Below are 27,901 nucleotides of genomic sequence, written 5' to 3'. Positions count from 1 at the left end.
TGAAGCCCAAGCTGATGATGAGAAGTAGGAGGAACAGGAAAACCAGGAATGAGGCCTGGAGTGAGGGCTAGAGCCCCAGAGGCAGGTGAGGAGAAAGAGCAGAGCAAATCCAGAAAGGACAATTGAGGCAGGACAATCAGGGCAGGTAGGACAATCAGGGCAAGTAGGACAAGTCTCTGTGGATTTGGAATTCACATCATTATGTTGGTTTTCTTAAGTTGAGTCTGAGGTATTTTTTCTGGGTGAGAGGTAGGGTCTCAAAGTGGCTCAGTACATCCCCTCCCTAACCAAAACACTCACTCTCCTAATGCTTTTCTCTCAGGTTAGAATATGATCTGGTGAACTAGTTCACACCAAGATGTGAGTTCATTCATTCAACCAATATTTAGGGAGAACCTACCAAGAAAGACATGATCCCTGACCTTATGGAGACTTCCAATTGGGGAAAATATGGTAAAGGGGGAAAAAGAGCCAAAAGTCACTCTGGTCCCTCCCTTTCATCCCCATGGTGCATATCACTGCCATAGAACATCCGCCAGTAAGTAGGAGTTGAGTTCAATTTCGCCTTCAGTCCTTAAGTACATCAATCTCATCCCGAGATCCAGCTGAAGAAATTTTTGAAGACTTTTCCTGATTTTTCAAAAATAAGATGTATTACAATGAGATAGCAACTCCAGAGCTTCAGCAAAGGCAGGACCAAAAAAGGTAGGTGGACAGAGTTAGTTATATTGTTGTAAGATGTCTTCTCAACTGAGTACATGTGCTATTTTATTTTCATTGAAACATAGCCAGCATCTATTCTAGAGTTGAGCATCTTAATCATAAGAACTGAGTGTCCACTCTGTGCTGAGCCCTGTGCAAAGCACTTTTCAAACATTTCCTTTGATTCTCACAACAACCTTATAAAATAAGTATTTTTTTAATCCTTGTTTTATAAATGAAAAAAGTGAGGATTACAGACTTTAACAGGTCAATATGGTGAGGGTGGAGTGGAAACTCAGACCCAAATCTATCTCTGAAGCCTATTTTTCAACCATAACATTCATGTCTGAAAGTCTAAATGTTATTTAAATTAAATTATTAAAAAGGAAACTTTCAAAAGGCAAACAGTAAAGCTCTACTGAGAGATGAAGAGATGACAATCCTATGAAGCAAATGAAGAGCAAGGTGAGGACAAAGCCTTGTTAGGAGATTAGGATTCTCTTACTATCTTTAAAGATAATACAGGAGCGCTGATAGCCACAACAGAATTTATTACCCAGAAAAACTGATTTTCAGTTTTAAGTCCCTACGTAATCCTAAGAACTGGCATTTTATTAAACACCAAACAGGAAACAAATTAATGAAAGACAAAAGAAAGAAGAAAGGATTTCCACAGAATGGTTCTGGAGATGAGAGGCACACTGATTAAATTGGGGAAGAGAGGAGGAGAAGAGTGAATTGTGGCTGCATAAAGGTCCAGGGGTGACTTCATTCCAACAACCCATTATAAGGGATAGGAACAGGCCTGAAGGAGACATGCAGAGTGTTGCGAAAGTCAGTACTTGGCTGAAAAGATAGTATGCACCTCATGCATCAGCATAGCGGCCTTAGTTGCTCAGGGCTCTTCTCTTCATCGTCTTTAGGTTTAAATGCAAGAAACCTCAAGCTGGCAGCCCTTACAATGGAATGCCCTGAGCTAAAGAAAATCTGGCAATAGGCAGTTTTTGACGGCTTCGAGCTTAGATCCAGAAGCTCAGAGTCCTGTGAAGTAGCTGGGGGGGAATCAGAGTTGTCTTACCCGACTTTTGAGCATGTAGGTTGAGAACGGTCCATTGACCAAGGCTGTCCTGTTATTCTGTGTCTGTTTCGTTGCTAAAATCTTGTGGCTCTTCTGCTCATGTGTGCTGCAGTTAAGCACTCATTTTCATTCCAAACTGTCCTGCGAAGATAGGTCCACGATCAATCAGACTCCAAGTGGCACCTCACTGGTTCTTTATGCACTCAGGTGATAGGTAAGTGTTGAGGAATCTGATGAAAGACTTTCCACCCAAAGATCTGAGTTTGACCACAAGATTAGATGAGTTTAATGAAATTTTGGCCAATCTATTTCATTTTTCTTCCTTAAATTATAGAGGCCACTTATACTTTTCCAATAAACAGATTTGGCAAGTGGATTATAGTTTTCTCTTTTTAAAGACTTTTTACATTTCCCTAGAGACCTTTGGGTGTATTAATTCTCAAAAACTCAACATTCTCAAAAAAGACTTCTAGGACCTGAGCTTTAAGCGATACACCACGTGTGAAATCCCCTTACTGCTGCTTTAATGGCTTTTTATTGAGCAATGAACACAGTCATAGCAACACTGTATTAAAGATTTGGGCCCGAGGTTTAGCATTGAATGCTTTACTTAAGAGATGTAACTACTAAATGAATTCAAATTGACCCAATTAAGGATTGGCACATTTGGAAGCTGTCTAAAGCATGAACAATGAATGAGTCAAGGCAGAACATCCAATCAGAAAAGAAAAGTTGAGGTCTGCACACCTTGCCTTATTCTAAATCCTAATTAATGTTCTGGACAAAGAAGGAAACAACTTGTTAACAAAATCCAACTCTGACATCTAATTGAGAGGTGCGGCCAAGACCCAGCAGGGGGAAAGATGAGCTGTCTCAACAGACTATTATTAGATAACATGGAGCTTTTTCAAATGTAAGCTAATACGTGTGGGAAATATTAAGTTCATGTACCGAATTAGAGCGTGGAACTTGAACTATTGTAAAACAACAAATTAAAATCTGAGGCTACGGCAGACAGAGACGTATATGAGGTTAAGCTTGTCTTCATCCTCTACCCTGGTCCTGGGTCTCATCCTTCAGGTCTGGATTGAAATATCTGGGTTCCTAGCTGCTCCTTTGTCTAGGTCTAGGCTTTCTCTTCGCTGATCTGGGCCAACCTGAGTCCATGTCTGGGCTGTGCTGAGATCTCTTATATGTCCACCCTCACTCTCCTGGTGATATCAACTAGTCTCACGGTTTTAAATACTAGCTAAAGATGACGACCCCCAATTTATATCTCTGACTCAGACCACTTCTCTGAACTTCTTGGATATACTTGGATGTGTATCTCCACTTGGATGCCCAATATGCCTCTCAAACTGAGCATGTCCAAAATTGAAATCCTGACCTTTCCCCACAAACCTGCTCCATTAGTGAGCTTCCTCATCCCCGTTGATGTGAACTCTACCTTTCAAGTGCTCAAGCCAAAACTCTCAAACTCATCCTTGCTGCTTCTCTCTCTCTCCCACCCCATGTCTAACCAACAAATCCTATTGGCTATATTCAAACTATATCCTGCATTGACCATTTCTTACTGTTCCAAGCCACGATTATTTCTTACCTGGATTATTAAAGTGACTTCTCATTAGATCTCCCTATATTTACTCTTTTCCCCTGCAGTACCTGATAAACACAGCAATCAGAGTGATCTTGTTAAGCTGTGAGTCACATCACATCATTGCTTAGCTCAAAACTTTCTAATGGCTTCTGTCTCTCAGACAAAAAAACCAAAGTTCTTACTCATACCACATACTCACACTCCAAGTCATCACCTCTCTCACCTTATCTCCTTTTATTCACTCTGCTCTCACCACATTGTTAACTAACACACCTTCTGTTACTCTAACATGCCAAGTATGCACTGCCACAGGTCCCTTGCACTTGCCATATCTCTGCCAATATTTTTACCGGGAGTATGGATATGACTTGCTCTCTCTTTCAGGCTTTTACTCAAAAGTTTCATCGAAGTTTTCCACTACCATCCTATTTTAAATTGTATCCCTCAACTCACTATTCCATATGCTACTCATTTTTTTTCTCCATAGCATTGAACATGAGTAACTTATGTATGTTATGTTCCAGATGTAACACAGTCAATGTTTTACTTACTTTTCTTTTTTATTATTCATCACCCCTCCAGAAAATCAGCTCCATGAGAGCATGAATCTTTGTTCAATGAACAGAACAGTGGCTGGCACATAGTAGGTACTCAATAAATATTTGTTGAGTGAATGAGTGAATGAATGAATGAATGATGCTACTCACCTGTTTAGGGATCTACAAAAATTCAAACTCCTATTTGTGGCTTTTGAAACCCTGCATCAGCTAGTCTGTCTCTCTCTAACTTATTCTGCTCTACTCCCACAACACCCCTCCTCTGTGGTCACACTCTGTGGGCATCCCATTGCCATCATGTGGATTTCCTCGTTGGTGCTTTTGTTCTTACACTTGCTTGCCTCCGGTGTCTTCCTTTCTTCTTCCTGCCTTCTGTCCAAATCCTCTTCCTCCTTCAGGACTTATCGGAAGTCCCATCTCCTTTCTCCGTCTTCTCCAGTATTCTGACACATTGCCCTGTCTCTGTGTCTGAGTGGTCGCAGCGATAATGCTTAATCTTATTTCAGATCTTCATTTTTGCCTCTCCAATTACATTGTAAGCTCCTGAATCATGTACCACCTTGATGATTTTTGAGGATCTCTCATGGTGCCTAACATGTTGTTAGACACATGGTAATTACTCAACACTGAATTATTGATTGGTAAGACGGAGGGTGGCTCTGAATCCTTTTTGAGGTTGTGTATGGCCACAATTTCCAGACTTCTCAAGAAAGAGGATCTCTTTTTAAGTTAAAAAAAAAAGAACTGTTAAGAAATGAATTCCAAGAATATTATTAAATGAAAAAAGCAAGCTGCAAAATAGTATACAGAATGCAGTCCTATTTGTCAAAAAAATGTAGACCTTATATATATATACTATATATATATAGATATTAAATATATATATAATACTACTATTATATTATATGTATAATAAGCTTAAAAGTTTCTGGAAGGATGCACAGGACTGTGAGTGGTAGTTTTCTCTAGAACAGGCATGGGAAGGACTTATATATTGTACTCTTCACTCGGCTGAACCATCATCTCAAATTATCAATTAACAATTCTTTAAAAATTCACAGACTACCTCTCCCACCACGTGACAGTAGTTGTACTTTGGATCTATTGCTTGAGAAAATGTCTACTGACAAGAAGTTACTATTAACCCAGTAATGATTTTAAATGAATTTGCATTTCTCAATCACTATGGCATCTATAAAGATTTGAGAAATTAAGAGAAACACATTATTCAATCTAAGGAGAATGCTGGGTAGCTCCACAATCTCCGAGCAATCTCTTACCTGGGAAGAGACACCACTGGCCTACAGAACTTTGACAAGTTTGTCGGTATTGCATTGTGTTCCATTTCTGGGAGCCTTTACAGAGCCTTTCATGTAGTTAGTACTCAAAAACTTGTGGAACATGAGTTCAAGTCTTGGAAAAGCTGCGGTACACGTGAGAACAGTGGCTAAGGGCCATTCACAACCTCTCAACAATCAGCCCTTCAGAATGGAATCCTGTCCCCCCTCCAACCACCTTCAACTACTGCAGCCCTCCAGGAGTGGATTAATGCCACAAAGGAGGGAACATCTCAGGCCTATATCTCTTGTTTCATATTCAGAGTTAGGGGAAATGTACAGGAAAGGACTATCTGAGCATGAATCCAGTGAATGAAGTGAAAATTGGTGGCCTTAGAGTTGACTCAACTTAGTCATTGTTTCAATTTCTTTAAGAAAATTCAGGGCCCGGTGGCATAGTGGTTAAGTTTGAACACTCTGCTCCAGAAGCCTGGGGTTCATGGGCTCTGATTCCAGGCACAGACCTACACATTGCTCATCAAGCCATGCTGTGGCGGCATCCCACATACAAAATAGAGGAAGATTGGCACGGATGTTACCTCAGGGCCAATCTTCCTCAAGCAAAAAGAGGAAAATTGGCAATGGATATTAGCTCAGGGCCAATCTTCCTTGCCAGAAAAAAAAAACCAAAAAAACAAACCAGAACACTGAGGTCAGAAAGAAATTCATAAAAACAAAGTCTTTTTTGCTTTCCCTGGGAAAGACGGGCAATTAGAAAAGGTAAATACCACATCTCTGGCATAATCTATGACACCAGATATTTTATTTCATAACCAAACATGAAGCAAACCAAATTAACCAAGAGATACCCAGACTCTATAAAGCTGAAAGCTTGGTTTTATGGAAAGAGCTCTGGTGTCAGATATGCTTAGATTCAAATCTTGCTACTTTCTTAGACAAATTACTTTAATCTCTCTAAATGCGCTGTTTCCTCATCTGTGACCTGCAGGTATTTCTTACCTTATAAGAATGTTGTGATGATTAAATGAAATAACATATATAACTCTACAAATGGTTACTATTATAGTTTTAAAATTTAAGAAGACTTTATTTCCCAAACAAATATGCCAAACACTCAAAATTCACCAAAGGTTATACTTCCGAAGACAGACGTGTTTACAGTCAACCTTCTCAGTCACTGAGACCATGAGCCGTTAGGAGACTACTCTTCCCTCTCACTTAGAAACTGGTCAGTCTTTTTTTCATTATCAAATTATTCTTTTTTGTAATCAAATTTTGGGATGATAAAGATCCTAGTAAATTCAAATAACTGAATTAGTTACCAGCTACTAATTTAATGTTTCAGAATGGCTTTTTGGTGGAAGATACGCTTGTGCGGGTTGCAGTGAACTTGCATACGATACAGTGTTATGGTGTGTAGGTGTTACCTAATTTGGGTGCTCTGAATACCACTGTTTAGTAGCCAAATAGCATCCCTTGAGAAGATGCTCACCATCAATTACTCAGGGGAAAAGTTCAAGGGCAGGTGCCACTGAGATCCCTGGACCACCAAGAACCCGCTTCTGCCATCAGCCACACTGGAACTTGCTCTGAAGGATTTTGTTTGCTGACTTTATCAGGAAAAGTGCTGAGCATCACTCTCATTCCCCTTCATCTGCTTTGACAAAGTCATGAAATCATTTTTCAGCTTTCAGAGCTGGATGGGATCTAGGATCTCATCTAGTCAGTGGTTATCAAACTGTAGGGTTCCAAGAAATCCTCAGGTTCAGAGGCAGTACTTCAGGAGTGAGAGGGAGCCCAGAGGATTACACTCCAGACCATTCTCACTCACTACTTGTGCAGCTCCATTTCTTTGTTTTACACAATCAAGTATCATACAAAATTTCATTTGAAAGTCATCAGAAGGGTTCTGCTAACAAGGAAAGCTTTTTAAAAAATTTTTGTTTATTTATTTATTTATTTTGGTTAGGAAGATTTGCCCTGAGCTAACATCCATTGTCAATCCTCCTCTCTTTTCACTTGAGGAGGATTAGCCCTGAGCTAACATCTGTGCCAATCTTCCTTTTTCTTCTTCTCCCCAAAGCCCCCCAGTACATAGTTGTATATCCTAGTTGTGAGTGCCTCTGGTTGTGCCATGTGGGATGTCACCTCAGCATGGCCTGATGAGTGGTGCCACGTTGGCTTCCAGGATCTGAACCCGTGAAACCCTGGGCCACCGAAGCAGAGTGTGTGGACTTAACCACTCGGCCATGGGGCCAGCCCCTGATAAGGAAAGTTTTTAAATCATGGACACACAGTTACAGATGAAGAAGATGCACCTGAAGAGATAATATGTCTTGCCTAATGCCACACAAGGTCTGATTTCTGGTCTGGTGTAACAGGCATGTCCCAAGCTTCCTTCATTATGCATATTTCTTATCACCGTAGAGGTCCTAGTAAACTTGAAGAGCAGATACGAGGGAAGGCACGTATCACTCACATATGTGTACACACACGGGGGTGGGGTGGGGTGGGGTGGGGGGAATTCAGGAAGTATTTGTTTTTTCTGATTTTGATTCTTAATTTGCTAACGGGTAGAAGCATAATTTACCACACTGGTGTTCAGTTCTTCCCCAAGATAATTTCCAGCAAAGGGCTTTTTTCCCCTTCGATTAACTTTGCACGGCAACAGAGATGGCTCTTTCAAATTGAGTCACTACTTGCTTAAACCTCAAGATAATCTAGCTCTCTATTAAGACAGAACCTCTTATAATGAATCAGAATAATTTAAATAGCCTCTTTGAATAATGCTAAGTATCTCCACAAAAGGAAAAGCTCAGCCTCTTAGATTTCTCAGTCATCTTTGTCCAACACAAACTCTTCTACAAAAATGGCATCAAGGTGGGCAAGGATAGGAAAGTGGTTTATGAGACCTCATGGTGGAGGGGAGGAATCGAGGTCCCTGGGCACCATGCTCCAACTGGTTTCCAGGGTGATGCCTCTTGACCACTCACTTGCTGTTACCTTATTGGTATTCATTGTTGAAGTCTGTGATGAATTCAGAATCCATACTCTTAGCTTTTGCTAGTCCATCGGGAGGTATAGGCTAGTCCAACAGCCGTCTTTTAACTCTTGCTAGATGCAGACCATTAATCTTCTGCCACATCCTCCTCAGTGACCCACCCCCACCCTCTGTTCCTGCAACATCACATACTGTCACAGCTGGCCCCATGGGAGGTCCACTGGCCATTGACTCAGCATCCAAACCCTTGGGTGCTCAGAGTGTCCTAGGAAAGCTAAGCCACAGCAACTCTCTCCACTCAGTGTTGTCCTTCCTGAACTCTTCTCCCTCCGAGATCCCCTTTCCAGCAGAGTTAGGTCACACATCTGTCTAGTTTACTCTCCTATCTCTGTCTTTCCCTCTTTTCTTCCTACAATCCTCTGAGGCCTAGAGAGGGCAGGCTTTCCCCTATATCATATCTACCTCGCTACTTTTGCCTTCATGGAAAAATGATATTTCTTTTATACTCCATAAAGAGTATAAGTCATCCTTAGCCAATTTAGACAAATGTATAATTGGAAGGGCAAAAGAGAAAAGCGCTTTAATAACTTTCAAAATGAATTTGTGTTACAAGTATTTCTTACAATCATTTTCCCTTCTACATTCCAGATGAAGATCTTTGACAAAAATAAAGATGGTCGGTTGGATCTTAATGACTTGGCCAGGTGAGTAGCATGGAAATGGTGTCATAGATACAGAAATTCCTTCATAGGGGTTTGACGACAGCACACATTTCTTTTTGAAAGGCAGAGATTCAGTCTCACCTGAAATCCTGAAGACTAGGCACATATTACCAAATTAACCACAGTGGTTCTGAATCTTTTGGGGTAACAGATCCCTTTATGGAGATAATGAAAGGTCTCCCCCCCCCACCAAATATGCAATGCACAAAATTTTCATCAAATTTTATGGATAGGTCATGGGCCAGCCCTGCCCTCAAAGTTCAGACATTCATAGTCCCACACAGGGACCCAATGACAAAAAAAAGTCCCAAGTCCCATTCACTGGCTCTAGGAATACTGAGCAGTTAGTTCAGGACAGAGGTCAACTGAGCTAGATTCCAGCTGCACTCTCTGGTCTTTGAGTGTTGGCCTATCCTCCACGGGGCACCAAGCACCTGGAGGCTAGAAGTGGAGGAGAGGATGACGGTGGAAGTGACCTAGTATCTGCAAAAATGCTGTCAGTTTGGTGTTATGACACTTGACGGGCATGACAGCATGTTTTGTGAAGGCCAGCTGACCTCCAAACAACCTGTGATTGTCCATAAAAAGAAAAAAGAGATTTTGAATAGATGGACAGGGTTGAAATCATTGCATCCAGAATACACGGATCTAACTCTTATGGGGGAGCAGCTATAACACCAGGACCTCAGGATCAGGCTGGAGGGCAATTGTAGACTGACAGTGACAGAGGAAGGCAGCTACAGGCTGAAGGGCAGAAGTAGGTTTAGCCGGGAGAGAGAAAGTCCAAGGACTGAGGGTGAGTTTTCAATGACAGGGAGTTAACTTATCCACTAAGCGTGGATATTAACCTGAATTCAGAATCACCAAATCCTGTGCCAGCCCCCTCCTCTCTTGGCAGCTATCTCTGCCAGGTCTTGAAGGGGATCTGCAAAAGGGGACACACCAGGAAGAATCTCTCCTCAGTAATGACCAGGACATTGACCCCAGCACTCTATATAATCTTCTTTTCTGAGCCTCATAGGAACTGTGAGGCAGCCTATGTGTTTTCCTTGGCTTTCTCCAGGGTCTTCTTCCTAATTTTGGCCTAATTTCTTCCTAATTTTAGAGAAGAGGCTCTGAGAGATGAGCCAAACTAGATGAGGACAAGAGTGCTTCTCCCAAAGGCTTAGCACAGAAGGGATCTCAGCCATGCAGTCTTGCCTCTATCCTCTCGATCTCATTCACAGTTCCCACAGTTCTTTTGGCCAATCAAGGCAAGTGTTCCTCTCAAGTGGAGGTGAGTTCTAGCTACTGAGAGAGCTGTGTGAGAGAACCATTCCTAACAAGAGGATCCAAAGCACCTAAAGGATTCACTCAAAAGATGGCAATCTGGATGAAAAACGAGCCTTTAATCTCCATTCCTCCGTCCACCAAAAGCATCCACCCACCTCGTACGCTGACTCAATTTTGTACTTCTCGGATAGTGAGAGTCAGGAGCCTTGAGTGCCCTCTAGAGGCTGGAGGGTGCCAGTATCAGTAAGCTGCTTTCCACCTTATTGGTCCCAAAGCTCTGTTTATTCCTGAAATAAAACCCATAGACAATGTAACCTATCTATATACATAATGCTAAAATAGTTAATATAATGCACAAACTGTAACACGTAAAGGATAAATAAAGGAAAAGTAGTTAATAACAAAATAACATGGATGTCAGTGTGTAGGTGAAGACACAATGAAGTGGTCAGTTGTGTGTACCTTGGTGTAGAATCACCACGCATATTGCAGCTCAAATGTTGACTGATAACAAGTGTGGCCTTTTGGCAACTCATGTGTCAGGGACACAGTTGCTGTTGATATGACTTCATAAAATTATAAATAAGTCTTACAGGTAGAATTCCAAATGAAGCAAAGTACAATCACCCCTCAATTTACACAGCTCAGTATACTATATGGAAAATTTACAGATGTAGTAAATTACATATACTTTGAAAAAAATTCCTTGGATTTTTATGTAAATAGGAATTCAGTTTTAAGCTCAAATAATCATAAGCAGGGTTTTTACATACATGAATGCTTCACTGGATGCTTGAAAGTCAGGCCAGACATGGGAATATTCTTCATTCTGTGGAAATTTCCATGCAAGGCAGGGCATCTAGCATTCTCGGCCCCCATCTACAAGATAGAGGAGACCAGTCATGTCTCCTCATCACTGAGATAACCAAAAAGCCCCCCTGCAGATATCCAAACACCCCTTATCGTGGTCTTACCTAGAGGGTAGGGACGAGGCCTTAATCTCTTAAATAATTTCTCACACAGTGGAGTGTTATGTTCATAAAAGAATTCAACGAATACTTGTGGACCGAAGAAGAACTTAAAGTAGAGTTGAACGGAGATGCAAAGCAACCAAACACTTATTGTATTATTTCAAAACCAACTTGATATGGAATTTGAAAATGACAACTGGAATAGGCAGAATAAAGATGTCCATGTCCTAGTTCCCAGAACCGGAGAGTATTTTATGTCACATGGCAAGGATGAATCAAGGTTGCAGATAGCATGACGGTTGCTAATTAACAGACCTTAAAATAAAGAGGTTATTCTGGATTACCCAGGTGGGCACAAGGTAATAAGAAGGGTCCTTTGAAAGTGGAAGGAGGCTGAAGATCAGAGTCAGAGACAGATTTAAAGATGCTGCACTGCTGGCTTTGAAATGTGGGAAAGGACCATGAACCAAAGAAAACAGGCAACCTCTGGAAGCTGGAAAAGGCAAGGAAACTGAGTCCCCCCGGAGCCTCCATAAGGAACGCAGCCCTTTTAACAGCCTGATTTTAGCTCAGCGAAATCCATTTCAGATTTCTGACTTCCAGTACTGTAAGATATTAATTTATGTTATTTTGAGCCACTAAGTATGTGGCAGAAAGGTCTTAAAACATTTTATACATGGGAATCTTCTTTTTCTACTCCTAGCTCTGAAACGCAGCCCTATTACTCCACATACAAGCACCTCTCAAGCATATGGCCTCTCACTGGCAATGTGGTTTAGACTGCTTGGTGCCAACAAACAGATAAGGACAGCATCTCTTGTAGATTTCCAGGATATTCTACCTTTTACTTGGCTCAAGTTAATTCTCTCTACCCTGGGCATCCAGAGGAGAAAATTTTCCAAGTTGTTGTACGATATGTTTTTCTGCCTTCCTCTATATATACCCATGAATATGAATACACTATGAATCCAATGACTTGGTCTTTTGAAACTGAATGTATTCCAGTGAAGTACAATTGTAATTATACAGAAAAGAGACAAATACATTTGCTTTCCAAGACAAAAACAAGATTAAGTTTTTTATTGAGTATAATTTATATATCGTAAAATTTACCCTTTTAAAGTGTATACAATTCAGTACATTTTAGTATACTAATAAGGTTGTTCAATCATCAACCCTACCTAATTCCAGAATATTTTTATTATGACAGAAGGATAGCCGATACCAATTGGGAATCATTCTCTCCGCCCCTCTCCTGCTAGCCCCTGGCAACCACTAATCATCTACTTTCTATTTCTATAGATTTGCCTATTCTGGACATTTCCTATATTTGGAATAATATAATATGTGGCCTTTTGTGTCTGGCTATTTCACCTAGCATAATGTTTTCAATGTATATCCATGTTGTATTATGTATCTATAATTCATTTCTTTTTATAGCTGAATAATATTTCACTTACGTATATACTACATTTTGTTAGTCCATTCATCAGTTGATGACCATTTGGGTTGTTGCTACTTTTTAGCTATTATGAGTAATGCTGCTATGGACATCTCTATACATGTTTTTGTGTGAATGTACGTATTTGATTCTCTTGGTGTTATTTACCCAGAAATGGAATTTTTGGTTCATATGGTAATTCTACGCTTAATTTTCTGAGAAACTGCTAAACTGTTTTTCCAGAGTAGCTACACCTTTTCCATTTCCAATGTAAATGTATACGTGTTCCAATTCCTTCACATTCTAAGCAGCACTTATTATTGTTGGCATCATTTTGATTTTACACATCCTAGTGCACATGTATCTCTTTGTGGTTTTGATTTGTGTTTCCCTAATGACTAATAATGTCGAGTATATTTTCATGTGTCTGTTGGCTATTTGTTTATCTTCTTTGAAGAAATGTCTATTCAGATCCTTTGCCTACTTTAAAATTGGGTTAATTGTCCTTTTATTGTTGAGTTGTCACAGTCTTTTCAATCTATGCTGGATACTAGACCCTTATTAGATCTATGATTAATAAACATTTCTTCCCCGTTATATAGGTAGTCTTTTTACTTTCTTGATTGTGTCCTTTGAAGCACGAAAGTTTTTTTTGTTTTTTTTGAGGAAGATTAGCCCTGAGCTAACTACTGCCAGTCCTCCTCTTTTTGCTGAGGAAGCCTGGCCTTGAGCTAACATCTGTGCCCATCTTCCTCTACTTTATATGTGGGCTGCCTACCACAGCATGGCTTGCCAAGCGGTGCCATATCTGCACCTGGATCTGAACCAGCGAACCCCGGGCCGCGAGAAGCGGAATGTGCGAACTTAACCGCTGCGCCACCAGGCCAGCCCCAACACAAAAGTTTTTGATATTGATGAAGTTCGGTTTATCTCATTTTCTTTTGGTTGCTTGTGTTTTAGGTGCTATAGCTAGGAAACCATTGCCAAAAATCTAAGCTCATGAAGATTTACCCTTACTTTTCCTTCTAAGAGTTTTATAGGGTCAGTTTTCATTTTTAGGTCTTTGACATATTTTGTGTTAATTTTTACATATGGTGAGAGGTAGGGGTCCAATTCTATTCTTCTGCATGTGAATATCCACTTGTCCCAACACCATTTCTTGAAAAGACTATTCTTTCTCCATTAAATGGTCTTGGCATCCTTGTTGAAAATCAATTGACCATAAATGGGTTTATTTCTAGACTGTCAATTCTATCCCATTGATCTACATTGATTTATCCTTACGGCAGTACCACATCATAAGCTGTACAATCCACCTTGTCTTAATTACTGTAACTTCGTAGTAAGTTTTTAAATCAGGAACGATTTCGTCTTTTCCAATAAAGTTATGGCTATTCTGAGTTCCTTGCATTTCCACACAAATTTTCTGGAAAAAAGTCAACTGGGATTTTGATAGCTATTGTATTGAATCTGTAGATGAATTAGAGAAGTATTGACACCTTAACAATATTAAGTTTTCTAATTTATGAACATCGATGTCTTTTAATTTATTTAGCTCTTTGATTTCATTCAATATTGTTTTATAGTTTTCAGTCTACAAATCTTATGTCTCTTTTGTCATATTTATTCCTGGGTATTTTAATCTTTTTCAAGCTATTGTAAATGAAATGGTATTCTTAATTTCTTGTTTGAATTGGCCATTCTAATGTATAGAAATACAATCAAATTTTGCACGTTGATCTTGTATCCTGCAACCTTGCTGGATTCATTTATTAGATCTAAAGGTTTTTGAGGTATTCCTTAGGTTTTCTTTTCTTTTTTAATTGAGGTATAATTGACATAATATTATATTAGTTTCAGGTGAACAACATAATGATTCAACATATGTATATATTGTGGGATTTTCTATATAAAAGATTATGTCATCTGCAAACAGAGGTTGTTTTAATTCTTTCTTGCTATTCTGCCAATCTCTGCTTGTTAATGGAGTGTTTAATCCACGTACATTTAATACAATTACTGATCAGATAGGATTTATGTCTACCACTTTGCTCTGCATCCTCTCCATGTTTTATGTCTTTTTCTTTGTCTCTTCTTCTATTACTGCCTCCTTTGTGTTAAATAGATCTTTTCCAGCCTACTATTTTAATTCCCTTGCTATTTCTTTTACATATTTTTAAGCTACTATTTTAGCAGTTGACTGAGGGATTACAATTAACATCTTAATTTATAACAATCTAATTGGGATTAATGCCAACTTAATTTCAATATTATACAAAAACTTTGCTTCTATATAATTACAATTCCTCCACTCTCCTTTGTACTGTTGTTGTTATACAAATTACATCAACATAGATTTTTAATTATTGCTTTATGCAATTGTTTTTTAAGTCATATAGCAAATAATGTTACAGATAAAAAATATACTTATATTGTCTCTCATATTTACATATGTAGCTACCTCTACTGGTATTCTTTATTTCTTCATGTGGATTCAAGCTGCTGTCTAATGTGCTTTCAATTCAGTCTGAGCAACTCCCTTTAGTATTTCTTATAGGTCACTTTTTTTGTTGTTGATAATTTTTTTTAGTGACTTTTCTGAACTAATTCTGTAAAGTCTGTATCTTTGTCATGTGTGCATACTAAAGTCTCAGCTCGGTTAGCTTAACTCAGTTAGCTCAGTTAGTTAATAATTGCACAGAGATTTTCTTAAATGCCTAGAATCAATAAGTCTCCCAGTCTTTGCTGAGGGGCTCTGTGTATATATTGGGGCACATCTTCAACAGTCAACCAGGCAGTTTGCAACTCTGCCTTAGCCTTCAATTCCTGCTTGCACAGAGCATGAAGATAAGCCAGAGGTGAAAGCTTAGGGCCTTCTTGGGTCTTTCCTGAGCATGCACACAGCCCTGGGCATAGAGGTAGCCCCATGCATGTGTGTGGCCTTCTAGATTCCCAGAAATATGTTGGAGCTTATAAAAGCCCCTATGGATATCTCATTCCTCAGCTTTTCCTTTTAAGCTTGTTGGTTAGCCTATTGTTTACCCAGATTCTTATCTACCGATTTGGTCAGCTGTGCTCTTAAACAATTGTTTCTAACTGTTTTTCACAAATGGTTTGCCCACTGGATGAGTTCAAAATCAGGTCAAATAAAGGCGTCTTTGCAAATGAAGTTTTTTAGGGAATGATAAAAGAGATCAAATACTGGCAGTTCTCTGGGTATTAGGCTTTGAAAGAGCTCCTATCCTGTTCTCACTACAGTAGCTGCTAGACTAATGGTTTTCCCTGGGGTTGTGGGCTCTTGGTTTTTCAAGGATACCATGGGGATTTGGAGGATGGGGGAATGGAATAAGTTAAAATGCCAGAAAGTCCACTCTTCTCACCATGATTTAGTAATTTTTCCAAAATAAATATTTCCCAGATTTCTGCAAGCCTTTGGTTAATTTCCAGAGTTCTGAAAAGCATTATTTTGACCATTTTTTTGGTCAGTTTTCTTGTTGCTTTCATAGAGGAAAGAATTTTCATAAGCTCTTACTCTGCCATTTTCCACTAAGATGAATTTTTAAAAGTTTCTCTATGGTGACTGCTAATCTCAACAAAAGTCTTTCCAATTAACTTTGTTTTTATAATGTACAAATTTCTATTTTCAAGCATTTATCCTATTCTGCAGAATAATCGGGAAATTGCCTGCCCTTTCCTCACATTAGAGTTATGGATTTGCTTGTACTTGAGAGCTGACAGATCATCACATGGATTACTTTTTCTTTTTTTTCCATTTAGGATTCTGGCTCTTCAGGAAAACTTCCTTCTTGAATTTAAAATGGACGTAAGTAGTGACATTTCTCTAGATGGGTTTACGTCATTCATCTTTCTCTACAGAATTGAAAGGGAGGGAAGGAAAAAAGGCATCTATTTGTCTTGGCTTTAACTTATCTAGAGATTGACAAGGCACAGTGTTGGAATCAAAGGATTAAGGGTCATTAACTCAAAGTTTATAAAAGTTGTCTAAGACCCTGGAAGAATTGTACAACTGAAGTTTCACATTGCTGGATTGACATACTGTTTTCTCCATACACAGGCTTGTTCTGCTGAAGAAAGAAAGAGAGACTTTGAGAAAATCTTTGCTCACTATGATGTTGTAAGTGTGCCTCTTCATATTGTGCTGGCCATCTTTAGGTAGGAAGATTGTTTATCCCCATGTGGGGTCATTCTACTCACAGACCCTAAACTTATATGATGAATAGCAATCCCACATGTGTGTTGCTATGTTAAGGTACCCTCATCTTCTAACTTCTGAGAACTAAGTAAAAATGGAGAAAGGAACTATTTATGGTTGAGAAGAGGAAAAAATCACAATAGTTTTTTGCTCCTTAGATCCAAACTAAGAGAAAGTTTCTCCTTCTTGGTCTCTATTTAAAATAGTATGCTTGAAAATAAAAGCAAACAATCAAATTAAAAAGTGCATCCAACCTTGGGGCTGGCCCGGTGGTGTAGTGGTAAAGTTTGCACACTCCGCTTCAGTGGCCCAGGGTTCGTGGGTTTGGATTCCAGGTGCAGACACACACACCGCTCATCAAGCCATGCTGTGGCAGCATCCCATGTACAAAATAGAGGAAGATTGGCACAGAAGTTAGCTCAGTGTCAATCTTCCTCAAGCGAAAAAAAAAAGAGGAAGATTGGCAACAGATGTTAGCTTGGGGCCCACCTTCCTCTCTTCTTCTCTAGAAAAAAAATGCATCCAACTTCAAGAAATGGGCAAAGTCAGACGTATTTGGCATAAGAACTACTTCTCCTATAGGACTAATTATTTGGTTCTTCTTTAGCATGGAGAAAGTAATAATTCTAAAGAACAAAGTACGGCAGAGAGATTGAATTTCCTGAGGACAACTTAGGGTAATGCAAGAAGGAAGAAAAACAAGGAGAAAATTGGGAAAGGTCATAAAAGATCCTGAAACTAATCAGACTGACTATCTGTGTGTCATAGTCTGAGCAGAAAAGAGAATCACCTGAAAGAGGCAGTGTAGCAAAGTGTTTAAGTGTGTGGCTTCTGTGACCAATTACCTGGGTTTGAATCACTGCTTACTAGCCACATGACCTTGGGCAAATGATTTCAACTCCCTGTGACTCATTTTCCTCACCTGCAGAATTAGGGTGATGAAGATACTAATAATACCTACCTCATGGGGTTGTTATGAGAACTAAAGGAATTCATGTTTGTAAAGCTCTTAGAAGAGTTCCTGGCATGTAGCAAGTATTATATTAGTGTTTTGCTAAGTACACTGACTGGAATTTTAAAATGTTAAAGGTCCAGGATTAAAAAACCTTGAAGAGAATGGATGCATTGTCATAACTGGAACTTTAGAGGAGAAACTAAAATATTTTAATATGTCTTGTATTTTATAGGCATTCTTATAAAATAGGTAGAAAAAAATAAAGGTTTCATGTATTGACCATATAATTATTCTAATATGCTCACTCTAGTCTTTCTTCATTTAAAATATGTATTTTAATAATCATCAAATCATTGCTAAGTCGTAAAACAGAATTAAAAAAATGTCAATCTATCCTTCAAAGGATCAATATGATCTGCAATTAATACCTGTCTGCACTGAATTCTGGTATTTGGGAAGCAGATAAAGTCAGTATAAATGTCATGTTAATGCTGTTTATAAGAGCCAAAGACCTCAAAACTACTGCCTCCCATTTGGTTACATGGGGGGAGTTATTTACAAAGAATTCTTTTAATTTATGTGAAACATTCACATCCTGCACAGAGAACACAAGTTGGAACATGTCATCTCTGAGCCTGTTTGCAGTCACAAAAGAATGTTGATTTGGTCTATTTGCCCAATTTATTCTTTAGCCTGTTGACTTCAGAAAATGATATTTAGTTGAGTGGATCTTTTATCTTTCAGAGTAAAACTGGAGCCCTAGAAGGCCCAGAAGTGGATGGATTTGTCAAAGACATGATGGAGCTTGTCCAGGTGACTTCACGAGGCTGTGTAGATTATTCCCATCATGAATTGGGGCTGCCATTTTGATTGATTCCGTTGTTTACATTTGGGAATCAGTAGGGCTGAAGATTAATGATGGAGAGAAAATCTAGGGATGTAGTCTACTTGACAACCTTTGAGTTTCTGTGAAACCCAACAAATCTCCCTTTCTCTCTTAAAAGCATTTGTAGTTTCAATTAAGTGAAGCCCCCATAGGAGCTTCTTGTTCCTACCATTTAAAAGTCATCTATTTTAGCAAAGGAGCACAGGGGCACTGTATATCTTACTACTTTCTTTCTAGTCATTTATTTATTGGGGTAACATTGCTTTACAACATTATATAAATTTTGGGTGTACATCATTATATTTCGATTCCTGTGTAGATTACATCATGATCACCACCTAAAGACTAATTACAATCCATCACCATACACATGTGCCTAATCACCCCTTTTTCCCTCTTCTCTCCCCCCTTCCCCTCTGGTAACCACCAATCCAATCTCTGTCTCTATGTGTTTGTTTGTTGTTGTTTTTATCTTCTATTTATGAGTGAGATCATACGACATTTGACTTTCTCCCTGACTTATTTCACTTAGTATAATACCATCAAGCTACATCCATGTTGTCACAGATGGCCAGATCTAAACCTTTTTTATGGTTGAGTAGTATTCCATTGTGTATATACACCACATCTTCTTTATCCATTCATCCCTTGATGGGCACCTAGGTTGCTTCCAAGTCTTGGCTATTGTGAATAAAGCTGCAATGAACATAAGGGTGCATGTATCTTTACGCATTCATGTTTTCACATTCTTTAGATAAGTACCCAGCAGTGGAATAGTTGGATCATATGGTATTTTTATTCTTAATTTTTTGAGGAATCTCCATACTGTTTCCCATAGTGGCTGCACCACTTTGCACTCCCATTGGCAGTGTCTGAGAGTTCCTTTCTCTCCACATCCTCTCTAACACGTGCTATTTTCTGTCTTGTTAATTATAGCCATTCTGATGGGCATGAGGTGATATCTCATTGTAGTTTTGATTTGCATTTCTCTAATAATTAGTGATGTTGAACATTTTTTCATGTGCCTATTGGTCATCTGTATACCTTCTTTGGAGAAATGTCTGTTCAGATCTTCTGCCCATTTTTTAATTGGGTTGTTAGTTTTTTGTTGTTGAGATGTATGAGTTCTTTCTATATTTTGGATCTTAATCCCTTATCAGATATATGGTTTGCAAATATCCTCTGCCAGTTGTTAGGTTGTCTTTTCATTTAGTCAACGGTTTTCTTTGCTGTGCAGAACGCTTTTAGTCTGATGTAGTCCTATTTGTTTATTTTTTCTATAGTTTCCCTTGCCTGGTCAGACATGGTACTTGAAAATATGCTGCTAAGACTGATGTCAAAGAGCGTACTGCCTATGTTTTCTTCTAGAAGTTTCATGGTTTCAGGTCTCACATTCAAGTCTTTAATCTATTTTGAGTTAGTTTTTGTGTATGGTATAAAACAATGGTCAACTTTCATTCTTTTGCATGTGGCTGTCCAGTTTTCCCAACACCATTTATTGAAGAGACCTTCCTTTCTAGATTATACGTTCTTGACTCCCTTGTCAAAAATGAGCTATCCACAGATACGTGGGTTTATTTCTGGGCTCTCGATTCTGTTCCATTGATTGGTGTGTCTGTTTTTGTGCCAGTACTGTGCTGTTTTGATTACTGTAGGTTTGTAGTATATTTTGAAATCAAGGAGTGTGATACATCTAACTTTGTTCTTTTTTCTCAGGATTGCTTCAGCTGTTTGGGGTCTTTTGTTGTTCCATACAAATTTTAAGATTCTTTGTTCTATTTCTGTGAAAAATGTCATTGGAACTTTGATGGGGATTGCATTGAATCTGTAGATTGCTTTAGGAAGTATGGACATTTTAACTATGTTAATTCTTCCAGTCCAAGAGCAAGGAATATCTTTCCATTTCTTTGTGTCTTTTTCTATTTCTTTCAACAACGTTTTATAGTTCAGTGTACAAGTCATTCACCTCTTTGGTTACTGCTTTATTTTTTGACTGCAGACAGCCCTTCTCCCCTGGACTTGCTTGTTAGAACAAGTAGAGCTTTTAATTTCATGTAATAAGTCCAATACTTGGGATTCTAATTTTTTTTTTTTTTTTTAACCAAAGGGTTGCTCTCACACCTAGCCTAAGATGGCTATTTTATCTATCAAGGCATTACTGTGGTTGGGACTGATGCAATTTAGATTACAGCTACATCACAGAGCAGTTTCATGTAGGGTAAACAATGTTTAAAAAAGCAATGTCCTTTGAGGTCCGGATAAACTGTGTAGACTGGCTGCATGACCCAGTTAGACAGATACTTTCCAACTCCTCTCTGGGAGTTTTTCTATGGGCCTGTGTGGACACTGAATTTAGTAGTCTCATCTCCTTATGGAGTTTTTGAGGTTCGTACAGGACACAATAATTGCGTCCTGATTGGCCCAGATGGCAACAAATTAGAGTAGCAATGATTAACCGCTTTTGGAGTCCCAGACTCCTTCAAAAATCTGATTAAAACTATGGAGTTTTGTAGCAGAAGAATGCCCAGACACCGAGTTTTGTATGAATCTCCAGGAAGTTCACATATGCAGTTGAGCAGGCACGGATGAGATCTTTTCTGACGTCTAATCAGGATGATGACTGAGGTGTCTTCTTTGCCTCCTAATTCTTGTTATTCCCATCCCAAGTGGTCGCTTGCCTCTTTTCTGTCCCCTTCATGCGTTGCTCCTGTTGGAGATTTCACCGGCATTTGCAGAGCCAGAATAGTTGACGGGTTTTGGTGTGGTATCGCCTTTTACATTGATTGCTAAGGGAAATGCCATTTTACTCATTATCTGTTTAATGCCAGAGTGACTTCTGTAACAGAAAATGAGCAATTACATGTAGGACATTAAAACTGCACAGCAGAAGGCCTTGCCAAACTGGAATCTTAATTTGCTTTTGATAGAATCAATGAGATGGTAAGCCTGTTTCTCAGAGGGGTACGGCTTCTTCCACACTGTGGAGCCAGAGCTGCCGATTGCCAGTGCAGAGCCCAGGTGCTTCAGATCCTGACAGACCCTTTCAATTGCCTTTCATCATAGCTGAGTTTGGCAATGGCTTCCAAAGGTTAACGGGAGAGGATGGAAGTAAAACCTAAATCAGCAACAGAGTGGAGAAGACATTTTTCCAGAGAAAATTGAAGAGAAGGGAAAAATTCTAGACCATTCAAAAACAAGAATTGGAAGCAAGAGTCTGCCTCATTCTTTGACAGACTCATACACCTCCAGGGGAATCCAGAGGCTCCCCACCACTTTGGACCTTGCCCCTCTATTTCTAGGGAGCTAGTGGAGCAAAAAAAGGGCATCTCTTGGTGTAAGTAGCAGACAATTTGAGACAGCTGGTTTCTAAGAATTGTGTCAGACTGTGATTGCTAATACAAAAGCAGTTTATAGGGAGCTGATTTGTTGAGCTAAAACGTAGGTACACAGGAGTTAACTATTAATGTTCTCCTCTGAAGCCAGATAATTGTGGGTACATACCTTGACCGGATCTTTCCTAGTCTTCCAGGTTGCTCAAAAAAAAAAAAGTCACCTTACAATTTGAAGAATGTAGTCAAGAGGTAACCATCGTGTGAATCTGACATTTCATAGCTTCATAAATTAGTCATCTCCTCTGATTTTTTTCTTTATTTTCATTTCATAAACAAGGGCCATGGGACAAATAAACAAACCAATATCTAGAATTTATTTTAAAAGCAACTATCAGAGCATACCATGGGGTCAGCAGGGAGCCGGCCCAGGTTCTAAGTGTACGGTCCTGGTCAGGATCCCTGATGTTTGCAATAATAACCTTCCTGTAGGCTTATTTCATAGCCTTTTAATTCTTGCACAACCTTGTATGACGCATTTGTTGACTTTGCATTACAAGAATTATTTGGTTACCAGAACATCCCTTTCCCTAACCTCTGGAAAATGGTACCCAAGGCTGTCCTCAGTCAGCGTGATGAGATAGCAAGTCCCTGAGGGAGCAGACACCATAATTTCTGTGCAAAGCTTTTTAAGAGCCTGTGGCTCAAACAGCACAGCAAGAAAATCAACATAAGAATGTACAGCCCAAACCAGAAAGTGGAAAGGCAAGACATTCAAGACTCCCAGCACCCACCAAGAAATAGAAATGTGAACAATACTGGAAGCCAAATAAATGGGATGCTGTAGATGACCAGGGCGTATGCCTGGATTCCATGAGAGTTCCTGCCTCCAGGCCTCCACAAAGTTCTCTCTTTTCCCTGCTAGATGCCCCATCTGCTTCCTTCTGTTGTTGACAAGAGGTGACAGGACTTAACCTAAAGGACTGGATCTAATCTAAGGCCCCTTGAAAGAGCTACAAACTCTTAGCACAAAGTTTATAATTTCTGTTCATTTTTACAAATGTAAAAATGATACATACATCATAGAGAAATTTGAAAGTAGAGGGGAAAAACCCAGAAGCATAATCTCTACACTCAAGTAGACCTCCTATTAACTGACTTCATTTCTGTGTATGTTTCGCATACAGTTGACATTACAGTGAATAAGCATTTCCCAATAACAGGCATCATTTGACTGACTGTATAATATTCCACCTGTAGTTAGATGATAATTTACCTAAACAGTCCTTTTGCTAGTAATTTAGATTGTTCCTCATGTTTGTGATTCAAAATAATACTGTAATGAGTAACTTTGTGCATAAATATTTATCTTTTTGGCCTTATCCCAGGAATAGAATTACTAAGTCAAGGGGTGTGCACGCTTTAAAATGCCTGGCACCCACTGTCACCTTTTATCAAACTTTTGAAGAAAGAGCAGTGTGTGCTTCCCTATTTCCTTCTTCAAAGTCCTTTCTGCCAGCCCCACCTGTCCTCCCCTCACTGCCCAGATAGCCAATGACTTCATTTTGACCCAGACTTGTCTATTAAAGAAGAAAGCAGTCTGGTATGTACATTTTTTCTCACTTTGATGTTAATGACTTAATGTACTGCCATCCCTTGGGTGATAACTTTTAAGAAGAGACCATGGGTGGCAAGGAGAAGGCAATGTAATCCAAAAGAGTGAATATCTAACAAAAGAATGTAGAGAGTGGGGCTGGGCCCAGTGGCATAATGGTTAAGTTCACATGCTCTGCTTCAGTAGCCTACTGTTCACTGGTTCAGACCCCTGGTGTGGACCTACACAGCGCTTATCAAGCCATGCTGTGGCAGCATCCCACATATAAAGTAGAGGAAGATGGGCACGGATGTTAGCTCAGGGCCAGTCTTCCTCAGCAAAAAGAGGAGGATTGGTGGCGGATGCTAGCTCAGGGCTAATCTTCCTCAAAAAGAAAAAGAACGTTGGGAGCTGTGGGAACAGGTGATGTTCTTCCTGAAGCTCCTCACATGACAGTACAGCCACCTGTGTACACCACTCCAGTAGACTTCCCAATATCTGATCAGGCATTTCCGTTTATTTACCGAAATGGTCCTAAGAGAACACCAACCTAATCCCTCATTTCATTGTAAAATATCCAATGGCAGGTGATAATTAGAAGAAAATTGGGACAGAACTGGCCCTGGATATGGCATTTATTATCATTATTTCTTACAAACAAGCAGAGGCTTGTTGGCAGAGACCTGCCCAACATCTTAAGCAATAATGTCTTGGCCTCTGCCTGTCACCTTGGTGTATTCAGACACCAGTGTGGCCAATAAATAGCAACGTGGAGATAGAGAGCATGTTGTAATTTTGCACAGTTAGAGAATGAGGTTCTGGTTAATTAAACAGTGTGACTGACAGAGTCATCATAAGTGGATTATAATAATCCCATTCCTCTAGTGGTGAGAAGGTGGTGCAGGGCCTTGGGGTCACCGTGATGAATCTAGGATGGAGATTTGGGGAGTGCTGGTAAAGAGAGGGGCTGGACACTGGCTTTCATTATTTTAAGAGAAATGAAATGGGTAGAAAAGTGAAGGCATATGACAAAAGACTATCTTGGGAGATAGTCACTCACTAATTCCATAGATAGAATTGAGCACTTACTATAGGCAAGTGCCGGGGGGACAGATCCAGCCCCAGAGGTCCCCCTATTGCCAGATTTAAGGGGGACAGATAAGCAGTTTTCAGCCAATTATCCCAGATCCATTCTCACACTCTCCCATGAGATGGATGAGAAAAAAAATGTATTTTTACATGAAAGGGTATGATACAGTGTAGTGATAGAGAGATGTCTTTTGGGGACTGCCTGCCTGAGTTTGTATCCTGGTTCTGACATGTACCAGCTGTGTGACAGTGGACAGGTTAATTGGCCTCTCTGTGCTTTAGTTTGCTCATCTGTAAATTAAAGATGATAGTAGATACAGCCTCATATGGTTGTTTAAGTAGAATTAATGCGTGTAGAGGCCTTAGATCAGAGAATTGTATGCATTTATGTTGGTGACTTGCTATTAAAACTGAGGCCCTCAGTAGTTTCAGGTGATTTGTATTCTGTGATTCAAGCATTTTTGAGCAGTGGCATTCAGTTCTCCTGGCTCCTAGTGAATTGTTGAGCGTTAAAAACATAACTCGAAAGGTCCAAATAAACATCCCTTACACCTACAGTCACCTACATTCATGCCTACCTGTTCCACTTACCCCTGCTACCTTGCCCACACACACATTCACACACCAAAAATACTGCCACTCACTTGAAGGGAATAATTCCTTTTGTAGTTAACAGATTAGAAAAAAGGCTTAGAATAGGTTGAAAGAGGTAAATATATTGGGAAATTAATTTATGCTAATATGTAAACAACTACCACCTGAGTCTTTTCTAACAGCGGGGACTTGTTAAGAGGGTTCTGAAGCAGGGTGCCACTAACTGCAGAAAGAAGGTAGTAAAAGTGGTTGAGGATGCTGAAAAACAAACATCCTCATCTTGTTACTGCACAATAAATGAGCTCCCAATACGGAGCCACAGACGGTAGCCTGCTGTTTTCTGGAACTCTAAGCCATATTTCCTTGGGCCACACCTATAACTGCTTGGCACTGACACCCAGGGAGCTGTCCTTTGTGAACCCCAACAAAGGGAACCTACTGACAATGTGTTCCCTCTCAGCCTCTTTGTCCAGTCATTGAAGGACCCTCAACAGAGGAGTGAAGCTGATCAAGTTTAGCTTCTGGCCCCAGGACTCTTTCACCTCCTGCTATCTCCCAGAACCCTGCCCGACTTTGGTGTTTATTCTTCTTGCTCTGCCATCTGGCTCCCAGCTCCTGCTGCTCTCCTCCCTCCTTCTCTCTGTTAAATCCTGCCATCAGGGACAGATTTGGTGTCAGTCATTTACCCTGTGGGACAGTGCAAATTAACTTGTCTTAATATGGCTGTCCAGTTGAAGAATGACAGGTTGTTTTCTTTGGAAGTGAGAAACCTTGGGGTGGGGTTGGGTGCTGGGAACTGCTTCCCAGTTTCCTGAGATCAAACCCTGCAGCCAGCTGCCTCCTCAGCTCACTCATAACTAGTGCAGTAATCAAGGGGTTTGGAAATCTGATTAGCTCCTTTTCCTTTCTCTCTGGACACTGACTCTTTAAGTTACATTCATCACCATTCGTACGGCTTCATCAGGCCAGCCCCTTCTCCATGACAACAGCGCCAACTGCGGAAACCAGCCCTTAATTGAACATGGAAGACTGGGATCAAAAATGCTGTTGCACCTTTCTAACGTGGCAGGATGTTTCAGGTCTCTCTGAGCCTAGGTTTTTCAATTTGTAAATGAAGAGTGATCATTTACCTCCCAAAGTTATTGTGAGGATAAAATGAAATAACCTATGGAGGATCACTTAGTTCAGGCACCACTCACTTTTGCATGACTTGAGTTTAAAAATATTTTCCCAGCTGACATGTATCACCATTCCTTCTTAGCCTCTATAATATCCCCTGGAATGAATCCCACGTCCCTCGCTCAACAATTTAATGTTTCAGTTAGATTTTCATTCATTACAACACTTTTGAAAACGAGAGGCACAAAAATCTCCCACGGGAAGATCATAAAATGTGTCTTCTCTCATTAGTGTAGCAAGACAGAATTTGTGGTGACAATCTCTGCTCTAAGGCAAAATATCTTTATTATGGTTGCTAAAAAGGAAAGCTTTCTGTAAGAACCACAGAGAAGCGATGCGGGAATACAAGTTCTTTTGCCTGAAGAACCGTGTTGAGCAATAAACCTGTCGGCAGGAAACTCGCCCTTGGCGACGTTTGGTGGGATGAGCGGGTAGAACCCCTCCCCCATGCCTGTCTCCACGGAGGCTTTCTCGGAAGGCAGGATGTCCCCTAAGCTTAGTGAGCATGGGGCACAGAGAGGGGGGTGGCATTAAAGAGTGGGACTGCCATTGGCTAGCCTATTGACGTGTTATTTTTCTTGTCCTCAGCCCAGCATCAGCGGGGTGGACCTCGATAAGTTCCGGGAGATTCTTCTGCGTCACTGTGATGTGAACAAGGATGGAAAAATTCAGAAGTCTGAGCTGGCTTTGTGTCTTGGGTTGAAGATCAACCCATAATCCCCAGGCTGCTCTGCCTTTTTGCTCTTAGGGTGTTTCTGTGCGCCTGCTGGTAAAATTCTATCTGTGCTTTGCTGTTGGGGACGCAGTAGGCAAACTTTTCTAACAAGTGGTGTGATATTTTTGGGCAAGGGGAGGGACCCTAGAGTCTCCTTCTAGTGGCATGGTGTATTCCCACCTCACTGAAAGCCCCCCATACAGTGTCCGTGTTAGTTTCCCCTTGACCCTGGGCTTTCCTGTCCCCCCCAAAGACTCAGCTAACCTGCTGGATCTGCTCTGCTTGTCCTCCCCCAGACACCAGGGAGGCTGGACAGCTGAGGCCACCCCTCTGTGCTCTTCTTGTGGGCTTTCTGCTGAGTGGCATCTGTCACAGTCCTATGACTTCTACAAATAGATTTTGACCTGGAAATAAACCTGCAGCTGGAAACAAAGATGCAGTCGTAATTGTTTTTGTGTTATGACCTTTGAAATGTTCTACCTGATGGTTTGACAGACAAACTACTTCTCTAAACTGGGATGAGGGGGAGGAGGAGAAGGAGAGAGAAGGGCAAGATCCTCATGGAATCCACACCACCAGTCCTCTGTAGTTCTTGGATGCCCTGGTGAGTTCGCATGAAAGTAGGAGTTGCCAATAATCACTTTTTATTCATTGCACAGAGAAGACCAGAACACTCATCCTGGGCTGGGGTTTGCTCTTTAAGTGCTC

General features: G+C 40.2%; 1 protein-coding gene across 1 annotated transcript in view; it reads left to right on the top strand.

The window, feature by feature from the left end:
• SCGN (secretagogin, EF-hand calcium binding protein) overlaps positions 1 to 27,603 on the top strand; it is a 44,922-nt gene extending 17,319 nt beyond the window's left edge. The window contains exons 7-11 of the mRNA XM_046640935.1: positions 8,882 to 8,937; positions 16,417 to 16,462; positions 16,715 to 16,774; positions 18,552 to 18,620; positions 27,067 to 27,603. Of these exons, the coding sequence (XP_046496891.1) occupies positions 8,882 to 8,937; positions 16,417 to 16,462; positions 16,715 to 16,774; positions 18,552 to 18,620; positions 27,067 to 27,195 (360 nt within the window). The 3' untranslated portion in view covers positions 27,196 to 27,603. The remainder of the gene's footprint in view (positions 1 to 8,881; positions 8,938 to 16,416; positions 16,463 to 16,714; positions 16,775 to 18,551; positions 18,621 to 27,066) is intronic.
• The last annotated feature ends 298 nt before the right edge of the window (positions 27,604 to 27,901 follow it).

This window comes from Equus quagga, chromosome 15, assembly GCF_021613505.1.
Source record: "Equus quagga isolate Etosha38 chromosome 15, UCLA_HA_Equagga_1.0, whole genome shotgun sequence".
In the NCBI taxonomy this organism is placed as follows: domain Eukaryota; kingdom Metazoa; phylum Chordata; class Mammalia; order Perissodactyla; family Equidae; genus Equus; species Equus quagga.
Note: the sequence above shows the minus strand (reverse complement) of the source record. Positions and strands in the feature narration are given on the sequence as shown.